General features: G+C 42.6%; 1 protein-coding gene across 2 annotated transcripts in view; it reads left to right on the plus strand.

Annotated features, from left to right (window-relative positions):
* DOCK1 (dedicator of cytokinesis 1) overlaps positions 1-21188 on the plus strand; it is a 268915-nt gene that overhangs the window by 147647 nt on the left and 100080 nt on the right. For both annotated transcript variants that reach the window (XM_077784742.2, XM_077784744.2), the window contains exons 28-29: positions 782-883; positions 6195-6289. In XM_077784742.2, the coding sequence (XP_077640868.2) occupies positions 782-883; positions 6195-6289 (197 nt within the window). The remainder of the gene's footprint in view (positions 1-781; positions 884-6194; positions 6290-21188) is intronic.

Genomic DNA, 21188 nt, shown 5'->3' on the forward strand with positions numbered 1-21188 from the left:
AAGAATAATTTCTTCTTTCTTATAAGTTATTTTGCTGGGGCTTTTACCAATTTTTAATGTTTTTCCTCTTGCATTAAGGACCAGAAAAGATGTGGACTTCATTACCAGGCTTTTAGCAGATAGGCAGAGAGGGAGGATGGACAAGAATCTCCCATTTGTGGGATTTTACTGCATTTAGGAGCCCTGGAAATGGGTTGGATTGTTACTACAACACTGTCGCCCACCAGAAGGAAAAACTAAACTTTCTTTTGGTCACTTTTTACTCTTTCTGTGTTTTGAGAGAGATCTGGATGGTGCTGCTGTTCTGGTTTGATGGAATTCACTGGATTTTAGTAGTATTTTATTAAGCATCGCTGTATCTGAAAATAAATGAAAACTTGGGGCTGGTTTAGCTCAGTGTGATAATTTTGAAAAGATTTCTTCCTTGAGCAGAGTATTGACTTCCCAAATGCAAATGGTGATATTGTGTAATATTTTCAGGAGTGCTGTTTATTACCTTGCAGACATTTTAATGTGTGAGCAATTTTTAGATGAAGAATGTGTCGCAAAAGCTTCGGTGATAAACTCCTGAAATTGGAAACTGGAAACTTTTCGAGATGGTTTCTTTTCGTTTGTTTCCTTGACAAAATTTCCTTGATTTTTACATATCCATGAATGAATTTTAATGATCAAATTATCTCCACTGCTTTCTGTGGTTTTCTATAGCAATTTTATGTTTTGATAGCCAGTATTATGTTGCATTATCCTAAATAATGGATTCCTTTCCTTTGTTTTTTGCCAGGGGAGTTTCGTGGCCTGCATGACAGCCATCCTGAGGCAAATGGAGGATTATCACTATGCCCATTTAATCAAGACTTTTGGCAAGATGAGGTCGGATGTTGTGGTGAGTTTCATTTGTTTTATCTCTTCATAAGATGGCTCAGCTTGTTTTGGGTTTTTTTCGTGTTACTGGTCATTAAATGCACACGTGAGATGTGAACAGAATGTGTTTGGCATTACAGATTTAATATAAAATAATTATTTAGGCACTGTGACATGTACGGGAGTACAGCTGGAGCTGTTCAGTGTTTTAAAACATGAGACATGAGTGGATTGAAGGCAGTTAAAAGAAAGCAGTAAAAACAGTAGTGATGAGACATTAGTAAAATCTGGTAAGTAAAGAAGAAAAAGAATATAAAAAAGGCTTTCTTAGGAAAGGAACTTTCAGTGTTAAATCTTCCAGATGTCCTGATTTCATTTCTTGAAGTTGCTTTTACTTAGACATCTGCTCACTTTCCCTTTTCCCCTTTATGCAAAACACTTTAACCTTAGAGATGCCCTTAGTTGTTAAATAAGCAATAATAATTGAAATTTGTCTTCTCAGAGTCATTGGGTAGCCTGGCTAAGGCAACAACCCAAGTTAATTAAAGGATAATAGAGGGGAGTTTATAGCCGAGGAGATAACTCTGTAATAACCTGAAAGTGCCACTGCCATATGGCCAGGCTGGGCTGGGAGGGGACACCCAGCTCCTGCCTGAGCTCCAGCAATCAGTGATCACCCATCCCCACTGCCACCCTGAGGTGCTCCAGGAGCTCCCACCTGGCTTTGGGTCCTCCTTCAGCTTCTCCTCTTCCTCCAGCCCCACCAGAACAGTGCCAGGACCTTTCCTTTGTGTAATTTTCATGTTTGGCCTTCCCAGTTTGTGCTGGATTTGTGTTATCTTCTTTCTGCCTGTGTTGGGCAAGGTTTGAGCTCTTTGCTCTGTTCCAGTTTCCTGCTCTGGCATCTCCAAAGCTCAGAGCTGCTGTTGTGAGAGGGGGAAGGCAAAGTCCAGCTGCAGATTGCTGGAAATAGGATCAGTGCATGGAAAAGGCTGGGCTCCTTTGGGATCTTGGAGCATTGACATGGATGGGCACCAAGAGCAAAACATTCCCAAACTAAGTGCAGATAATGGGCTGAAAAGAATTTTTATAGCAAATAGAAGAGCAAAGAAAGTCAGGGTCTTTCCTTTGTGTAATTTTAATGTTTGGGCTTCCCAGTTTGTGTTGAACTTGTGTTATTCTTCTTTCTAAATGCACTGGGCAAGGTTTGAGCTCTTTGCTCTGTTCCAGTTTTCAGGTGCTGAAGCCTCTTTTTGCACCTGCTCTGGCATCTCTAAACCTCAGAGCTGATTTTAAATAATATTCATTAAAATTTGGAAGTTTATTGGCAGAGCATTGTTAATCCTGTGAGTAAAGGAAGCTACAAGGAGTAAACTAAATTTCCTTTCTTTTTGTTTTTCCATGGTTTTCCACTTCTTTAACCCAGCAATTTTTTTCTGCCACTCTCATTTGACTCAGCCAGTAGAACTGAAATCCAGGAGTCTTTGCTTTTAAACCCAGAGCTGGAGGTGACAACTGCACCTCCTTATTGCAGAAGATTCCATTTAATCACAAAGAAGTGATTTAGAACTGAGACTAAATTCAGCCAGGCAGAAATAAAAAGCTTTTTCCTAAAAAAAAAAAGGCAAGAAAAGAGGAAAACTTAAGCTGTGGTTTCTTTTTCACCACTGGAGACCCTTAAATCTTCCTTCAGCCTCTGCTCTTGCTCAAGCAGGAGTTGGAAGCTCAGGGCTGGAAGTGCTGGAGGAAACTTTATGGTCTGTGTTATGTAGGTGGCAGGTTTAGGTTATTATAATGGTCATATTTGGCCTCAAAAGTCCTCAAAAAGATGAGGTGGAGTGCAATAAAACCAGTCTTTTACCTCTCTGTGGAATAGAGAGCTTAGATTTATTAAGGAATGTCAGTTCAAAAAGGAGTTTCCTGCTTTAAGATCCCTTCCAGCCCAGACTTTGCTGTGCTTCTATAAAATCAAAATCTGTGATTCTGCCGTCACCCTGAGATGAAATATTATCTGAGATCAGGGAGGTTATTTCTGGGACTAATTTATTTTTCCCCCCTCTTTTTACTTGGTAAAAAAATTGAGATACATGTGGTTTAGTTGACAAAAAATGCCTGTTAATGTTCTGCCATGTGGAGAATCTCAGACTGAGCTCAGGCTGTTTCCTTTCCATCAGTGGATGGGAATTTTTTAGGGGTCTTACCTGCTGTGAGTTCTGTTTCCTATTAAATAGGATTTGTATTTGTAGCTGGAGAGAGAGCAGGAGTTGTAACCCTTCCTCCTTTAGTACAGGTTTTTATGTTCAGAAATATTTGTCCTGCTTCCAGTTATTCTGAAAATAAGCAGCTTTTTCTTGTCCTGGTGCTTCATTCTCTTCCCAACACCTCAAAAACTCCGAGTTTTCCACATAAAATGAGGTTAATTCATCCAAACCATTTGTTTTTCTATGAGAACCATAAAATGGAAAAAAGAGCAATATTATGAATACATAAACCCCAGGTGAGCGTGGGGAGCCTTTTATTTGATCAATAATTAGCTCAGTTGTTACAAAGCATTATTTAAAGTGTGAGCGTGGGGTTATTAAAATGTAAATATCAGGGGATGGAAATGCAGAGCTGAATCAGCAAAGTAGGTCAGAACCCCCAGGCTCAGCAAATAATCAAATCATCATCAGTGGAATTCTTTCACCAAAACCCAGGAAAAAACGAGCAGGAAATGTGCAGTTTGAGCTCTGAAGTGAAGGCAGATTTTCCTGAGCTGGAGGAGGGGCTCCAGATTTTTCCCAAAATCCCAGAATGGGGAAGGGACCTCTGGAAATCACCCAGTCCAACCCCCTGCCAGGGCGGGGTCCAGGTGGGTCTGGGATGACTCCAGAGAAGGAAAATTTCACTTTGCTTTGTGAAATAAGAAACATTTACCCAGGCTCAGGAAGGAACCAAATCATCATCAGTGGATTTCTTTCACCAAAACCCAGGAAAAACAAGCAGGAAATGTGCAGTTTGAGCTCTTAAGTGAAGTCAGATTTCCCTGAGCTGGAGGAGAGGCTCTGGGATGAGTGGTGGCAGTGGTGGCAGCTGAAGCAGGAGCAGCTCCAGACTTGCTGTCCATCCATGCCAAAGCAGCAGGATCTGTTTGCTGGGCACGGTGGGGCTCGCTCAGAGGTTGGATTTGGTGGTCCTGGGGGGCTTTTCCCACTTTAGAGCTCTGGGATTCTGTGATCCTTGCTGATGTTGTGTGGTAAAATGACAGAGGAGCTCTTACACCTGGAGTTTCTGTACATTGTGGAGCCCAGTTTTTGGAAGTTCCCAAAATCCCAGAATGGGGAAGGGACCTCTGGAAATCACCCAGTCCAACCCCCTGCCAGGGCAGGGTCCAGGTGGGTCTGGGATGACTCCAGAGAAGGAAAATTTCACTTTGCTTTGTGAAATAAGAAACATTTACCAGGGCTTGAAGGAACAGGACCCAGGGAATGGCTCCCACTGCCAGAGGGCAGGGATGGATGGGAGATTGGGCAGGAACTCCTGGCTGGGAGGGTGGGCAGGCCCTGGCACAGGGTGCCCAGAGCAGCTGTCAGCTGGTCAAAATCAGCTGGATTACCTCGGTTGGTTTCAGTCGCACAAACTCATCCGAGTTCTTTTTCCCTGAATCCAGGGGGGGAATGTTTGCACTAAGTGATTTTTTTTGCAGCAATATTTGGGAACTGAGAACCTCCAGCAGAAAGATGGGCATCAAGAAGGATCAGCCTGGAAAGGAGAAGCATCCAGGGAGAGCTCAGAGCCCTTCCAGGGACTGAAGGGGCTCAGGAGAGCTGGAGAGGGACTGGGGACAAGGCATGGAGGGACAGGACACAGGGAATGGCTTTAAACTAACAATAGACAGGGATGGATGGGATCTTGGGAAGGAATTGTTCCCTGGGAGGGTGGGGAGGGGCTGGGATGGAACTCCCAGAGCAGCTGTGGCTGTCCCTGGATCCCTGGCAGTGCCCAAGGCCAGGTTGGGGCTTGGAGCAGCCTGGGACAGTGGAAGGTCAGGAATGAGACGTTTGCTTTAAGGTGTTCCCACCCAAACCATCAGGGACTCTGGGGTTCTTGATCTCCAAGCCTCAGGATCTCTGCAGCTCCCTGCATCCACTGACAGGGAATTTGTGAGCCAGGAAAACATTTGAACAGAGCAGTGGATTAAAAGATAAATCTGCTGAAGATCCTGGCTCTCAGAGCTGAAAAAAGACTGATGAGAGCAGGGACTTCAGATTGGTTTCTCACTGAAAAGGTTACACAGAAACCAGTCTTAGTTAAAAGTCCAGTCGATGGAACATATTGGGATTTTTTTTTGGTAGGCATTTGACATTTTAAAGATAGACCAGATAAATACCATTGCTGGGAAACTGTATCAAAGGGAAGATATTCTAACCTTGGAATAAAAGTTCATTTTTATCTCTGTGTGAAGTGGATCAAGGACTTTCTGCATGAAGTTCTCTTTTCCCCTTTATCTTTCTTACAGCATTTGATATTACTGAAATTGTTAGATAGCAATTACAGATTCCTAAGTTGTAGGAGATGATTTACATTGTAAAGTACACAAAGTTTCTGGTCCAAAGAACTGTGTGTTTATAGCTGTGTAGAAATAAATTGGTTTATGCTGTTAAATTAACTGTTCTTGGGCAGTTTTTCACTTGCAGAAGCAATTCCTGCTGCTCCCTTTAGGGAGGGTCCCTCCCAATTTTGGGATGTCCAAATCATTTTTGTCCTCTGCCCCAGGTGGAGGTGATGCTTTGAGCTGGAACATGTTTTTATTTTAATACATAAATAATCTGTATTTCTGGAGAATATCCATGAAGGGAGGGATTATTCATCACCTGACTCCCAGGACTATTTTTAGTGCAATCCTGAGTTAAATAAATATTTATGTTTGTTTTTTTTTCCTCTTTCCATGAACCAATGTGCTTTTATCAATTTGCCAAGAGTGTGTCGTGAGATCTGTATCACAATACACGGAGGAACTGGGAGGTTTTGTCCCTAGTATGGAAAAAAAGATGGTTTTTCCAGCAGAAACTCCTTCTGGATAACTGGCGAACCAATGCTTGGCCTTGAGGAATCCCATTGGTTGCTTAAATGTGGGAATTCTGTTGTTATAATTTCTGAAACTGAATTATTGTAGGATTTATGGGCATCATGTATAAATGTGCTTGAGTAGGATTTTGGTGTGTTTTTAATGAAAAACAGCTTTTGGAGGAAGCAGAACACAAAGACCCCTTTGGAATGCAGTCATCAATAACTGCCACCATCCCTTGGCGTTGCTTGGTCCGATTGTCTCCAAATTTTATCTCTTCTTGCAGGATTTCCTGATGGAGACATTCATCATGTTCAAGAACCTGATAGGGAAGAACGTCTACCCCTTCGACTGGGTGATCATGAACATGATGCAGAACAAGTGAGTACAGAGGGAAAAGCTCCGGAGCTCTCCCGAGCCGGCGGCTCCGGCACTGCTCCGGCACAGCTCTGTCACAGCTCCAGTGCAGCTCTGTCACAGCTCCAGTGCAGCTCTGTCACAGCTCCGGCACAGCTCCAGTGCAGCTCTGTCACAGCTCCAGTGCAGCTCTGTCACAGCTCCGGCACAGCTCCAGTGCAGCTCTGTCACAGCTCTGTCACAGCTCCGGCACAGCTCTGTCACAGCTCCAGTGCAGCTCTGTCACAGCTCCAGTGCAGCTCTGTCACAGCTCTGTCACAGCTCTATCACAGCTCCAGTGCAGTTCTGGCACAGCTCTGTCACAGCTCTAGCACAGCTCCGGCACAGCTCCAGCAGAGTTCCAGCACAGCTCTCATGCAGCTCTGTTGCAGCTCCGGTGCAGCTCAGTTGCAGCTCCGGGGTTGCGTGGAAGCAGCAGCTGCAGCCAGCCTGCCCTGCCTTCTCCTCCTTCTCCCATTCTTTGCAAAATTGCCTCTGGAGGAGCGTTGTCGTGGCCTGGGTGGCATCAGTGTGAGAACCTGGATTTTGGAGCTAATGCAGGTGCAGTAAAATTCTATCCATATCTTAAAGTAATTCAGTTTATTCTTTGGAGGGTGAATTGCATGTTTTGCGTATGACCTCAGATTAGGTGGTGTTGTGTGGACTTGTATGTCCAGGAATGTTTTCATTGGTGTGACAAGAAGAATTAAGGAAGCTTTTAAATCCAAAATCCATCACCCCAGTAATGTAGAGAGAGGCTGAAAATGTTCCTAATGCTCATTTTTTCCCCAATAATTGCAGTTCTGTCATTATTTAGCATTCCTTTGTGCAGTATTTTATGCTGGTGACATTTTATTAAGTGTGTCAAATGCTTTTATATGTACTGAGATGAAAGTATAAGGGAAAAACATTATATTTACCAGTTGCCTGGAGAAATCTCTTCTGCATTTACTGGAAGCTACCATGGCTGTAAAGTTGTCAGCGTTTCCATATAAAATCCTGACCCACAGCTCCTGCTCTCCTTATAAAAATGCACCATAACTTTAATCTTGGCTTCTGAAGTCTCCTTAGCTCCCTAATAAAATCTGTTCTGAATAAATAGGAGTCAGGAGATTGAGCCATCTTTGGGTTCTTCCTGCTGGTTTGGAATGCTTGAGAAGCACCTGATGTTTGAAATAAGGAGCCCTTTGACTGCTGATGAGGAACATCTGAAACTCTTTGGATTGATTGCTTTCTTTATTAATTTTGAGTGCCCAAGGCCAGGTTGGACACTGGGGCTGGAGCACCTGGGACAGTGGGAGGTGTCCCTGCCATGGCAGGGGGGCACTGGGTGGGATTTAAGGTTTCTCCAACAATTCCAGCCCAAACCAGGCTGGAATTGTGTTCACATCACTGCCAGGTGACCTCTCAGTGTTCACTCGGGTAGGGATTTCACCTTGGGTTTTATTGGCACTATGAAATTCTGGCCAAACAAATGAAAGAGGAAAGGTACAAAAAGAACCTTTCCCTGCCCGTGTTTTTTTTTCCTTAAAGCACAAAGGGATCTTTTCCCCAGGCAGTTCCTCATGGAAAATTTGGAACAATACAAAGCATGATGGTTCAGAGTTAGGACAGAGACTTGGAATTTTTATCCTTAAAAATAGTCTTGTCTTTATCCCATGCTGAACATGAAGTCCTGAGGAAGCAGAAATGGGTTGTGTTGATGATCTTTGATTCTTCCTGACTTGCCTCAGTGCCTGTAGAGTATCTGAGTAGTATTTAAAGTTAAAAACATTTCCCAGTCTTTTTGGTGTTGAAGAGTATCCTCAGCTGTCCTAAGGGAGGTTGTTCATCCCCAGTTCCCTCATTCTTTCATTCCCATTGCACCAGCTCCTTTGGAAAGTCTCAATTGATTTCCATGCTTTTCATTTTTCCTGTTGGAGTTAACATGGTTTCCAAACCCAGAAAGCTGCACTGTAAAATACCTTGTTTTGTCCATCTGCTGCATTTATTTCCACCCTTATAAAGTTTTATTGGAGAAAACCAGATGAAATTTAAGAACAAATTTTGTCTTTTAAAGCTGTGGCATCCCCTCCATAGAAATAACTCCAAATGTGCAATTTTGTGTAATTTCTGAAAGCACCTCCTTGAGCAGTTTCTGTGTCATGAGCCAAATCAAGGGAACTAAATTTTAAATGTATCAAATATTTAATTTTTTTCTTGCATGGAATGAATCTGGTAGTGTGAAGCAATGGGAAAAAGAATAAAAATAGCTGGAAAATCAAGCTCTAATTCCTCTTTTAGACCAGTTCTTTAGGATGTTTCTCCAAAAGCTCCTCTCTATGCAGTGCTTTTCTTCCAGATTAAAATGCTCTGCATTAAGCAGTGGCTTCAAATATTCTGGATGAGATAAAATTTGTAGCCATGGGGGAAGAGAGGAAATGGAGAAATGCATGTGAATGACTGGATTACAGGAAATATTTGCAAATGTAACTTAAGTTCAAATTTAGTATTGTATTTTTTGACTTTCACCAGTGGAAGAAATATCTAGAAATATATATTTATATATATATATATTATATATATAAAAAAATTCTGCACACTCAATAGTGACAGAAATTACTCTGAAAACTTTGCTTGCCTGTTTTTGGGCATGAAAACATCAGGATCCTCTCTCTTTCCTACCTCCTAGTACTGCTGTGCCAGGCTCAGAATCACATCCCAAATTCAGGATCACATCCCAAATTCAGAATCACATCCCAAATTCAGGATCACATCCCATGCCTTTGTTCCAACACCTCCGGGAGCCACCTTTCCCACCTTACATGCCAAAATGAACACAAGAAATCTTCATATCTAACAAGAGAATTCTTCCTTTTTTTCTAAAACACTTAATCTAATGACTTGTCTAATGTAGTAAAATTCTCATTTTTGCTAAGCAGTTTGTTGATTCAGAGCCCAAGGTTTTGGTGTTACCATTTGGTGGAATTGCCACCAGTGTGTTCAAGAGAGTATTGGTTTGCAGGTGGCTGATCAGCATTTTGGGGATAAAAAATTTCATTCTGGGGGTAAAAGAAGATAATATTCAAACTGATGCAGTGGCTTTTCCTTTCACTTCTAAATTTGGTCCAGATCAGTCCCTGGTTTACTGTAAACAACAATATCCAAGGAAAGGAGATGGAAAAAAACCACTGAGGGATAAGAGAGATGGATAAGGGACCATTAAATACACATTTGAAACTGCTCCTTGTAAGGAGGAGCTGGAAATGATTTATAATTCCTTTTAGGGTACTTGTCCACCTTAAAATTCCAGCTGTTTTAGGGCTTGTCCGTGCCCTCATTTTCAGGAAATTCAAGCCATAATATCTGTATTTAACAGTTTTAAGCAATCAGGGAGTTTTCCTGTGTTTCTGGACAGGGCTGGGAAGTGCTTTGGAGGCAGATTCTTCATTCCAGGAAAGCACACACGAGGAGTTGGAGCTGTAAAAGCAGATACAGGAAAAGGCAGGGGTTTTGTGATTTTGTCTTGTTTCCATTTCCCCCTTCGAAACCGTGTTTCAAAATGATTCCGAAATGTTTTAGAAATTGTTTTTAACTTTTGTCAGAAGCTGACAAGCTAAACTTAGGTTCCTCCTAAACACATAACTCAGAACATGAAAGCAATTCCTCCCTACGGTTCCGTAAATGAAAATAATTTAGTCTTTGGTCTTACTTTTGGCATTTGAGACAATTCAGTTCCTTTGGTAAGACCTTATGATATATTAATTTGTAACTGCTACTTTCATCTGCAGCTGTGCCAGTGGAAGCTGAGTTGCCTATGAAGAAGGAATCTGATGTTTGCTGTTCTATTTTTTGTTTCTAATGTCCACATTTACATAAAATACCTGTTTGTTTTGCCTTTTGAAGTCAGAGAGGAAGGGATGAGATGCTCTCAGTGAAAATTAGGTTTCTTGTCTCTGTTGGTTTTTTTTTTCCAGAGGAAATAGAGCTGGGCTGGGGAGGGAATCTGGAGGGTCAGGGAGGGTTAGGCTGGATGTCAGAAGTTTCTTCCCAAAGGATGCTTGGGCACTGGAAAAGCTCCTCAGGGAATTGTCATAGCCCCAAACTCTGCTCAGCAGCAACAGAAATATTCCTGTATTCTGCTCCCTGTTCCCAGCAGAAATCCAATCCACCACTCTACACCTTCCATGAAGAAAATGTCCTCAACCCCACCTAAACCCAACCCACCAGCCCAGAATCTCAATGAATTTTCTCTGTGAAAAGCCCAAAAAAAAGCCTTGCAAAGAAGAGAACAAAGGACAGGGGAGCCGCTCAGGATAAACATGTCCTGGAATGTTTATTTTTGGAGCTTCCAGGGAAATGTGGGCAGTTCTGCTGCCTGGTTGTCATAGCAGTACCTGTCAGATCCGTGCTGTGCTCTCAGAATTACCTCCAGTGCTGTTTGTGGCCATCCATCAGCAGTGGGCAAACCCTGCAACTTCTGCTCAACTCGGGACCTTCTGAGTTGATCCTTCCTGACAAGTCCCCCAAAGCCACCCTCAAATCTGGGGTTAGCTCATGGAAATTCGGCTTAATGGCGATATTGTGCTGGGTTTGAGGCAGGCTTATGGAAACAAAAGCAGGAAGGTTTTAATAAATGTATGAAAATAGGCTCTTTGCACTTACATAATTGACCAGTCAAGTTGCATCCATCAGATGAGTGCAAGTGCAAAAGCTCTGATTTAAAACCCATCCTGAGCTCCTGCAGGATGAGGGGTAGTTTTCATAACAGGGGAAAAAGAGGCCAGAAGGATGGCAGAGATTCTGGATTGCACCCCAGTTTCACAGCCTATCAGGTGTTATTAGATCTTTGGGATTGGGGTGAAGGGAGCAGAAAAAAGCTTTGAAATCATCATTTCGTTTCCCAAATCCCTTTGTGGGTTCAAGCCTGTGTTAATTCCATGTTCAAAGACATTATTCATGGCCTTAAATTGCTCCAGGGGAGATTTAGATTGGAGATTAGGGAAATCTCTTTCATGGAAAGGGTTGTCAAGCACTCCCTAGGGAAGTGGTGGAGTCCTCATCCCTGGAAGTGTTCCAAAAACACCTGGAACAAGGTGGGTTGAAGGACTCAATGACCTTAAAGGTTTTTTACCAACCTTAAAAGATTTTAAAGCTTTTTAAAGTTTTTTTATCAACCTTAACCACTCAATGATAGATGATACTTGAAAATCCAAGTTTATAACTGGGGCCCTGATCACTTAAATATTTCCTCAAGTGGAACAGGGTAACTGGTTTACATTGCCAAATTGTAACTGGGATGAAGGAAGTGTTTGAAATGCAATTATGTTTTAGGAGGCCAAGGGATGCATTGTTTCAAGAAGAGTTTGAACAGTACAAAAAGCTTGGATTAGAAGGAATTGCTGCTACTTTTCCTGACTATTAATGCATTTCTTACAGGACTCTGTGCTTGCTTAGGAAGTTTAAGAGTCCAGACATGCAGCTTGAACAATCGAATAATTTAATTCAGGGCTGGAATGCAATAAGACTTCAAATGGGAGCAATTTTGTTTTTCTTTAGTGCTGAATATTTCTCTGTATAGAAAAGCCTACCACTATTTCCCATGTATAGACCGAGGATAACAATTTTCAAAGCTTGGAACTTCCTTAGGAACCAGCTCTCAAAATGAACTCGTGTGCCCCAATGTTTGCTCTTCATCTGGGAATAAAAGACACAAATGCACGTTGGTAAATAATCTTAAATTTCGGTACATGGAGAGATTCTTTTAGCTGTCCATAAAACCTCATTGCATAATGTACTGACCTTTTCAGGAAAGGCCTTGCAGGATTTTTGCTTTAGCATTGTACCTGTCAAATTAACTGCACCTGGGAGGAAAATGAATGTAGTTGACTGTGTTTGAAATAACAGGGTATTTTCTTATTCAAAGAGCTGAGATTCCTTGAGGGAATATTCTTCAGCAGGTGCTCTTTTCCCTTGATGGTTTCCACCCCAGAGCAGGTGGCTTTCTCCCAGCCTTGGGAGTTAAAAATGTCCCTGGCATTGGTGGAATATTGATAATGGTGTGGTTGTGAGAACTGATGAGCAGATGGGGCAGCCCTCTGGATTTCATGATCTGGTTTTCTCCTTCATTTCTGTAATCTGTGATCATTTGTGATGGAAAAATCATGGAAGGAGAGCAGGGTTAGATGGGATTTTGGGAAAAAATTGTCCCCTGGTTAGTGGGGAGGGGCTGGGATGGAATTCCCAGAGCAGCTGTGGCTGCCCCTGGATCACTGGAAGTGTCCAAAGCCAGGCTGGATGGAGCTTGGAGCAGCCTGGGACAGTGGAAGGTGTCCCTGTCCTGCAGGAGTGGGAATGGGATGGGATTTAAAATCTTTCCAACCCAAACCAGTCTGGGATTCTGAGGAGCACCTGGTGAAGCTGCCAATGTTGAGATGTGTGTGTGAGGTGTCCCAGCCCTCCCAAATCCATCTGCTCCTTTTTTGAGCACTCCTTCCATCTATTTGGGTCATGATTAATCCCTCCTGGAGTCTAGAGGTGGAATTATGATTTCCAGCACTAAAATAATTACCCTGTTGGTCATAATTGTATTTTCTTAATTATGGTTTTTGTGTGTTCGGAGCTATCTTGGGTTTTTGGGAAGATTTCCTGCAGCAAGGTGGGCTTGGGCTGGTGACCTTGTCCAACATCCACTGTGATGCTGCTGTTTTTTGGATTTTATTATTGTGCTTCCCTTGACAAAGACATTTTCCTGTCCCTAAAGGTGGGTGGGATTTGGTGTCCTGCCAGGAATGGGGATCTCAGAGCCATGGCAGCTTTATAAAACCAGGAGAAGGCTGTTGCAGTGCTCTAAAGCACAACTTGCTTTTAACTTTGCTTCCAAAATATCACTGAGGAGCATTAGCTCCACTTTTATTGCTTAGCAGCAACCCCGTAACACTTCAACTTTGTTTTGCTGCAAGAAAATTCCAGTGAATTGGAAGCAAAGAGCTGTGTGTTAGGGAGCAGCTCTTCCTGCACGAGGAAGAAGCACAGAGGGATAAAATCATCCCAACTGCTGCTGTTCTTGAGTTCAAGGGGAAAAAGGTGAACAAAGGGTTTTTTAGAGATTTTTTTTTTTTCATCTTTTCTTCTGTTAAAAGAAGAAATTTTTGCTGCTCTTGGCACCTTGTGAAGTTTTAGGTGGTGAGGCAGTGCTGAGATTTAGACCTGAAAATTCCTGAGCATGAGCTGGATGTCCTCCTTGGAGTGGGGACAAACTTGAATCCCTTCAAAACCTTTTGAATGCTCCATGTGTCTTACAAAGCTGGGGAATATAAGGAATCTGTGGGTTTATCATAGAATTGTTGAGGCTGGGGAAGAGCTCTGAGGTTAGAGTCCAGCAGCACCACCTCATCCACAAATGATGCATCCACAATTTTTTTTGAACATTTCCAGGAATGGGGTCTCCACCACTGCCCTGCTGGCCAGCCCTTTCCATGAAGAAATTTTCTCTAATATCCACCCTAAACTTGAGGCTATTTCCTCTCATCCTGTCACTATTATTTAGAATAATCTTTCATCCAGGGGACATCCCATGTTAGTGCTGTGGCTTTTCCATGGGTTTTTCACAGGGAATCACAGGTGGGAGTGGCTACTCTCCCAAACACCAGTTTGCCCTGCTGGTTGTCCCCCTGGTGTGTTTTACCTGCCCTAAAGTCACGAGCAGCTGAGAGGCACCTCCCAGTCTGTCATTTCCCAGGCTGCCTAAGAAATGGGATATTTTAAGGAAAAATAGGGCACAGGATCTTCACACAGAGAAAGAGGCAGCATAGCTCAACTGCTGCACTAAGAAAATGCAAGAGAATGTTAAAAATGTCTTTTTGTTCCTAACATTTTGGAACCATCACCCACATGATGCTGTGGATGTCTGGTTTCTTTTGTTTTTAATGAGATCCTTGGAAAACCAACTCATTTTTTTGCCTACTTGCCCTCTTTTTTTTCCCAACTTGCATCTTGACAGTGTTGAGAACTGCTGGGTTTAACACAGTGTTTTGGAAGAAAGCTGTAAGAGGTTATTAGCCTGTGTGTCGTGGTAATTCTCTGCTAAGAGCTGACTGAGACCTGAAGGAGCCTTGCCAAAGCAATTTCAAATGGAACACAATGATTCCAATATTATTTTCCCTTCTGGAATCTGAACCTGGGCTGACATTAAGGTACTTTGGGATGATTGTACTCAGAAGCTTTTTAGCAGCCAATATCTTTATCAGTTTGGGTTTTATGATATTTTTTAATCAAATTAAGCAAGAAGAATTCAATATATTGTGCCATAAATGATGATAATAATGTTGTTACATGTTTTTGGTTTTTGCTTTGTGCTCTAATTATTTCAGGAGTAGCAGAAACCCTTGGCAGGTTACATTTCCTCAGACAGATCCTTAGTGTAAACCTTCCTTTAATTTAAAGTTTTCTTACAATTTCCTAATTACAACTGAAAAAACCCTTAGCTGTCATTTTAAATTTCACATTTTATCTTGTGATTCTAATGTTCTTTTCTCCACTGCTGCCTGAACCCACTCCAGAGGCCCTGGTGAGTAGATACTCAAAGTTTAGATCTCTCTAAGATGAGCTCATGAACATTTGAATTCACATTATTGTACCAGTGTGGGTGTTTGGGATGAAGCTGCATCTAAGTATTTTATTTCTCATTTCATGGAGCTGTGGGGACTTTTCCTGCTTTATCCTGCTTTTCCTGGCTCCTCACAGCCAGTTTTGGTGCCGGGAGCAGCACATTCCTTGGGACCACCCAGAGGAGATTTGCTCTGTAGGTTCCCACAGGAAAAATGATCCCTGGGACACGGGACCAAAACCAAGACTGAGAAAATGGTGATGGTGATTTGGGATTTCCCTTTGGTGGTGGGAATCCAAAGACCATGGAGCATCCTGGTGGCACGTGGGGACACGGGTCTGTGGTGGCTTTGGAATGCCAGGTTGGACCTGATGGTCTTAGAGGGCTTTCCCCACCTAAATAATTGGAAGGGAAAAGCATTCTACCTTAGCACCTAAACCCATCTGGATGTGGTATTGCAGTTTTTAATTGGAATTCTGGTGCCCTGAGTGCTCATTTTGTGCACGTTGAACCCCTCAGGAGGGGTGTCCACGTCACAGCCCCAAATATGAACGTTCTGGGATGTTTTTAGCACAGGACTTAAGGCATGAACATCATGTGGGAACACTTGGTGCTTATAAAAGCAGCAGAGTGAAGGAGCTAATTAAATAAAAGCTGAAGGTGTTAAATCCCAAAGCAGGGCTCCATTTTTACCAAGTCAAAGCTAACACCACGTGATGTTTATTTTTAACAGGCAAGTGTAGCAACTTTCACTGTGAATCATTCTTTTTCCACATCAGCATCATTTGAGTTACTACCATTGCCCAGTTAAAAATACCCAGGGAGTGAAGGATGAGCTGCTATTTCACACTCAGGGTTTATTCATATTTTCCTGTATTGTAAAAAAAACCAATATTTCAGTCTTGAAAAGTAACAAAAAACGGTTGGTTGGATATTATTTTCAGGCTTAAATGCATTTTTGGCTATGAGTGTGAAATTCAAATTTCTGTGATGAGCTTTCTTTGGGCTGGACCATCAATGAGTGACTTCAGGATTTTCAGCACTTAGAGCAGCTTGACTAAACAGAGATATTGTACATACTATAAAATAAATATTGCACATACTATAAAATAGTACTTTGTTCTTAATTGATTACTTTTTTAATGATTCACAAGAGTAACGTCCAACCCAGTTATTAATTTAATACAATCTGGGTAAAAATATGCCTAAAACCCTGTTTGCTCTTACCCTGCCAACACGTTCCTTTTCTGAATTTTCATCTTTTTCAATGACCGACAATGGTGCAGCATTTTGGCTTCTGAGAACAGCAGCCTTGATGCTTAAAAAGCCAGCGAGGCCTTTTCTGGGGTTATTAAATTTTAGGATCAGAAATATTTCATGAACATATTCTAGAAAACAAGCTTTTACATTTGGAGTATGAGAAAGCATAGCCACTATAGGAAGAACTGGAGGTTTTTTTTTTTAAAAAAAGAAGGAAATTATTCATGCTCTGACATAACAGATGGGTGATTGTAGGGCAGGAAGAGTTTAAAGCATATTTAGGAAGAAAAGAGGTGTCAGCTCATTGGCTATCACCAGTTTCAAGGTTTATATCACTGAATATAAGCACTGAAAAGTTATCTTCTCTCTCTCAGTGCATTGCAGGCAGAGCTTGAGCTCATATGATGGATGTTTCTCCTTTTCCATCACAAGTGTTACAGGAAAGCAGGCTCTTGCAGGTAGTAAAACAGAGATATTTCTAGATCTTGGGATGAACAGGCTGAACTGAGAAGGTAAATTCATGATTTTTTAACATTAACCAAAATGAGAGCATCTTTAGAATATGGGTGATGGATATTGATTATCAATGGTGTTAGGAAATATCCATCCTGAGGCACACACTTTGCCTTGAGTGGCTGAACTTTAAACTTCCAGCATGTTTTTCATTTGGGATGTTCAAAGCAATAACACGAAAGATATTAAAAGCAAACCTTTTCCTTCTTAAAATTCCTTGTACATAAACATTCACCAAAGGCCTGTTGAGCTGCAAAGAGAATTTACTGTCAGTGTGTTCAGGGATCTGTTTGGATTTGCTCTGCCAGGGACAGGAGCTTTGCTCTCCCAGCTTTTTCAGATTTTTTTGTCCTGGATGTGTGGGAAGGGCTTCCCCCCTGCACCTTCCACCTTCCTCTGAGCCTGTCTGTGTTCCCAGCCTGCATCCAGAGCATCCAGGCACTCTGGAAATGCCTTTGCTGTTCCTGCAGTGCCCTTTTCCACCCCTGCCTGGCTTCAGCTTCCCTAAGCCCTTGCCTGGAGGCTGGGGAGAGCGCCCACCTGCCCTTTGTGGGAGTTGTTTGCTGCTTGCCAGCAACTCCAGGAAAAGGAAAAAATAATCATGTATGGCTGCTGCAGAAGGTGGGAAAATTCATTTCTCAGGCCACTGTGGTTATCAGTAGTGTGAGAAGCTTCTCTCTCTCTGCAAGTGGCTTTAAGAGAGAAGGAGCTGGAATGGAGCACCTGATCCCTGATCCCATCTCTGCTCCAATTCCCTTTGGAGCTCCCAGGTGACAGAGCCACCTCTCCATAACCCATGGCCCTCCTGCCCTGGCTCAGTTTGAGAAGCTTTGGGTGGTTTAATTGGCTTGGGCAATTAAACCACCTGGTTTAATTGCTGGCTCAGGTGTCCCCTGGCTGCCTGCAGCTGGTGCAGAGCCATCACTAAAGCTTGGCCTGGTGGAAACGTGGGATGCAGGTGCAGCAGCACTTTGGGAATGCACAGGGCGGGAGGAGTCTTCTGAAACATGAGCACTGAAGATGCATCACTGCATGGAGTGAGTCAGCTAATCCTCAAAAACTCTGGGAATTGAGTCACTGAGTCCAGCAGATGGGCTCCTGCAGAGTCCTCCTTCACTGGGATGGATGGATGGATGGATGGATGGATGGATGGTGGATGGATGATGGATGGACAGATGGACAGACAGACAGACGAACTGCACAGGAAGCAGGGAAGGCTTCAACAGTTGTATCCTCCCCCATCCTCCAGTTTTTAATGTAATTTCTTCTTTTCCTATCTTCTGTGTGAAAATGTATTTTGGTTCCTGTCACAGTTGGAGGAACAGTGAATCTGTGTTAACAAAAAAATCACCTTTATGATATTCTGTGTTTCTTAATGCTGGAATTTTCCTTCTGAGGGCCCAGGAACTCCCTGGGTTTGTTCCTCTCTGTTTTTGGCTGTTAAAATGTAATTACTTTGTATGATTTGCCTGTAGCTGGCCCAGTCACGTCTGCACTATGTGAGGTATAACAGAAGTACTCAAAAAAAAGATGAGGAGAAGGTAATGATGATTTTCTGACAGTTCCCTGATGAAGATGTACAAACAGAAACATTTCTGGGATGAATTTCAGTTGCGTGTTTGCGTCAGTGAGGTTTTTAAGGGAGGTGTGATACTAGGATGGCTTTGTGAGGATTCACTCTCCTTCCCACACTTGTTGTCTCATGTTCTTCCTTCTGGACTGTTTTGCATCTTCTCATGCAGAAACCACGTTTCATTTTTAAAAATCAAAGTGAAATTGCCAACTGTCAAAACCAAACATGCTGTCTGTAAGCTCTTGAATACAGACTAACTTTTTATTTGTCAGACTATTTTTGACAACATGCTCCTTCCATAGCCACTTCAGTCATGTTTCCTCAAGGAAAACGAGGACAAAGTTTTCTTAAGGAAAAATATTTCTATCTTTGAGATATGAATCACAGTTATTACCTTATATTTGGTGTCATGTTGGGCTGTACTTTCCTGTTTTGGTGCAGCCTCTAGCACTTCTTAGACTTTGAGACGTACATTCAACATTTGCCAGTGTTTGTATCTCTGAAAATAATATTTCTTAGCCAGAGTTTTCTGTTCTTCATAAACCTGTACTTTTCAGTGTTTTTGACAGAATTTAAGGATCTTAGGTTATTTAACAATTATTTTTCATCTTTCCCAGTTTGTCCAAAGCTCCAAAGCCTCTTTTTCTCTCACTTTGTTCTCACACTGCTGAGGGAGCAGTGGGGCCTTGGTGCTCCTTGAGGGACATTTTCTTGGCCCTTCTGGAATGTCTTTTGAACAATGGATATGGAATACAGCATGCAATTATTGGATCCCATGCTGGAAGGGCACCTCAAGGATCATCTGGTGCTATGTTCCTTGGGAAGAGCATAGAGAAGAGCTCAGGAAGGGAGTTTGGTTCTCCTTGGAGAGCACGTGCTCAGCTCTGCTGTGGTGTCTCCTGATGAGAGGATTCTCATTGTGCATAACCACAGGATGGTGCATCCCATTCCACCCTGCCATGACAGGGACCCCTTCCATTATCCCAGGCTGCTCCAAGCTCCATCCAGCCTGGCCTTGGGCACTGCCAGGGATCCAGGGGCAGCCACAGCCCCTCCCCACCCTCGTAGGGAACAATTCCTTCCCAAAATCCCATCTAAGCCTGCCCTCTGGAAGTTTCTATTCCTCCTTGTCCTGTCACTCCAGTTCCTGTTAAATTGTCCCTCTCTGGTTTCCTTGGAGCCCCTTTAGTTCCTGGAAGGTGCTGTGAGATTTCCACACCACTTTTTCTTCTCCAGGCTGACCAGTCCCAGCTCTCCCAGCCTGTCTCCATAGTGGAGGTGCTACATACCCTGCATCAATTTTATGACCTCCTGGGGACTTGCTCCAACAATTCCATGCCCTCCTTATGTTGAGGACTCTGCAGTACTCCAGATGAGAATCCATTGCTTAATTTTCCCTGTTTTAATTTACTATTTTCTAATGAAAAAAAAATCCACCATTGTAGTAAATTCTTGCCTCTCGATTGCAGAGGGTGGAAATCCCCCTCTCTGCTTTGCTGCTCACAACTCAGGTTTAACAAACAGGAATCCCAACCAAGGATTAGAAAACCCGAGGGAGTTGTGAGATGGTCACCAACCAGTCAGGGGTGAGACAGGGTTTGAAATTCTCTGTGTTGATCTTTAAAAGGCCTTTGCACTCTTTGCTGTGTGTTCTGGGTGTTCTGCAGCCTCACCCAGGGCTTGTCAAACACCACTGGAAGGAGGCAGTTGGCTTAATTAAAGCAGATCAATGTTTTTACAGCTTCCTATAGTTTAGTTTCTGCCAAGACAACTGACAGGAAGAAACGAGGAATTTATGAAGGAATCATGAAAAATTTATGCTAGCATATGAAATTTATTCATCCAGCATAGAAAGTGTGCTTTAAATTCTGACATCAGAGCTGCTAATGGGAAATTTAGCTATAGACTAAAACTGTTGATTGTTTTGTTTGAATATGCAGATTCCACAGGATTTCCATCCTGGGCTGTGTTTCGTATTTCACAGAACCATGGAATGGTTTGGATAGGGAGGGACCATAAAGATAATCTTGTTTCACCCCCTGCCATAGGTCTGGGCGCTTTCCACTGTCCCAGGCTGCTCCAACCTGGCCTTGGGCACTGCCAGGGATCCAGGGACAGCCACAGCTGCTCTGGGCACCTGTGCCAGGGCCTGCCACCCTCACAGGGAAATCCCATAGAAATCTACTTCCCTTCTGCTTAATGCCATGTTCCCTTGTCCCATCAATGCAGTAGTTTTTGGATTTCTAGTTTAGAACTGTGTTTTTTTTCTCTGTTAGTCAGGATTTCAAACTTATTATTTGCATTAGTCAAAACTGAGGGAATAAAACTCCTTAGAAGAAAACTGGAGTATTGCCAATGACAAATTTACATCAAATCCTTCAACATTAGATCTTTAAAAAAAGAAACACAACCTCACCCCAACACTCACGTGCATTTCTGAACAAAAAAATGGTTTAGATATTTACTTTTTAAGCTTTGCTGAGCACTTTCTGGATATTATCTTCACAAAGCAGAACTCGGTGTGTGGACGTACGAGTCCACAGGGAAAATAACAGCATTTTCCTCAGTCTCATTTCAGCTCGACTGTTGCATTAATTTCCTTTATAACTTCTGACATCCGTAGCATGAATTGCTAATTTGTTTGGTCTGAAACTTGGTAGGAAATAACGACTCCAGTGAAACCAGAGTGCAAAACCACTGTTGCATTCAGCGTTTTTTCCTCTGGTTCTCCTGACGTGACCGACTTCTCCATTTTGTGCTTAACCTGGATTTGATTGAAATTTGTAAACTTTGCCCGTACATGGAGTTTTGTATCAGAGCTCGCTGTTCTCTCTGCTGTAAAATATCTAATCCCTTCTACTTACATGTTTCTGTTAAAGCTGTTCCCTTGTTCTGACATGGAAATCCTCCCTGTACGAGTGTGATGGATGAAACGCAGCACTCGCCTTGAT

Source organism: Lonchura striata, chromosome 6 (genome assembly GCF_050655825.1).
Source record: "Lonchura striata isolate lonStrDom1 chromosome 6, ASM5065582v1, whole genome shotgun sequence".
Taxonomy (NCBI): domain Eukaryota; kingdom Metazoa; phylum Chordata; class Aves; order Passeriformes; family Estrildidae; genus Lonchura; species Lonchura striata.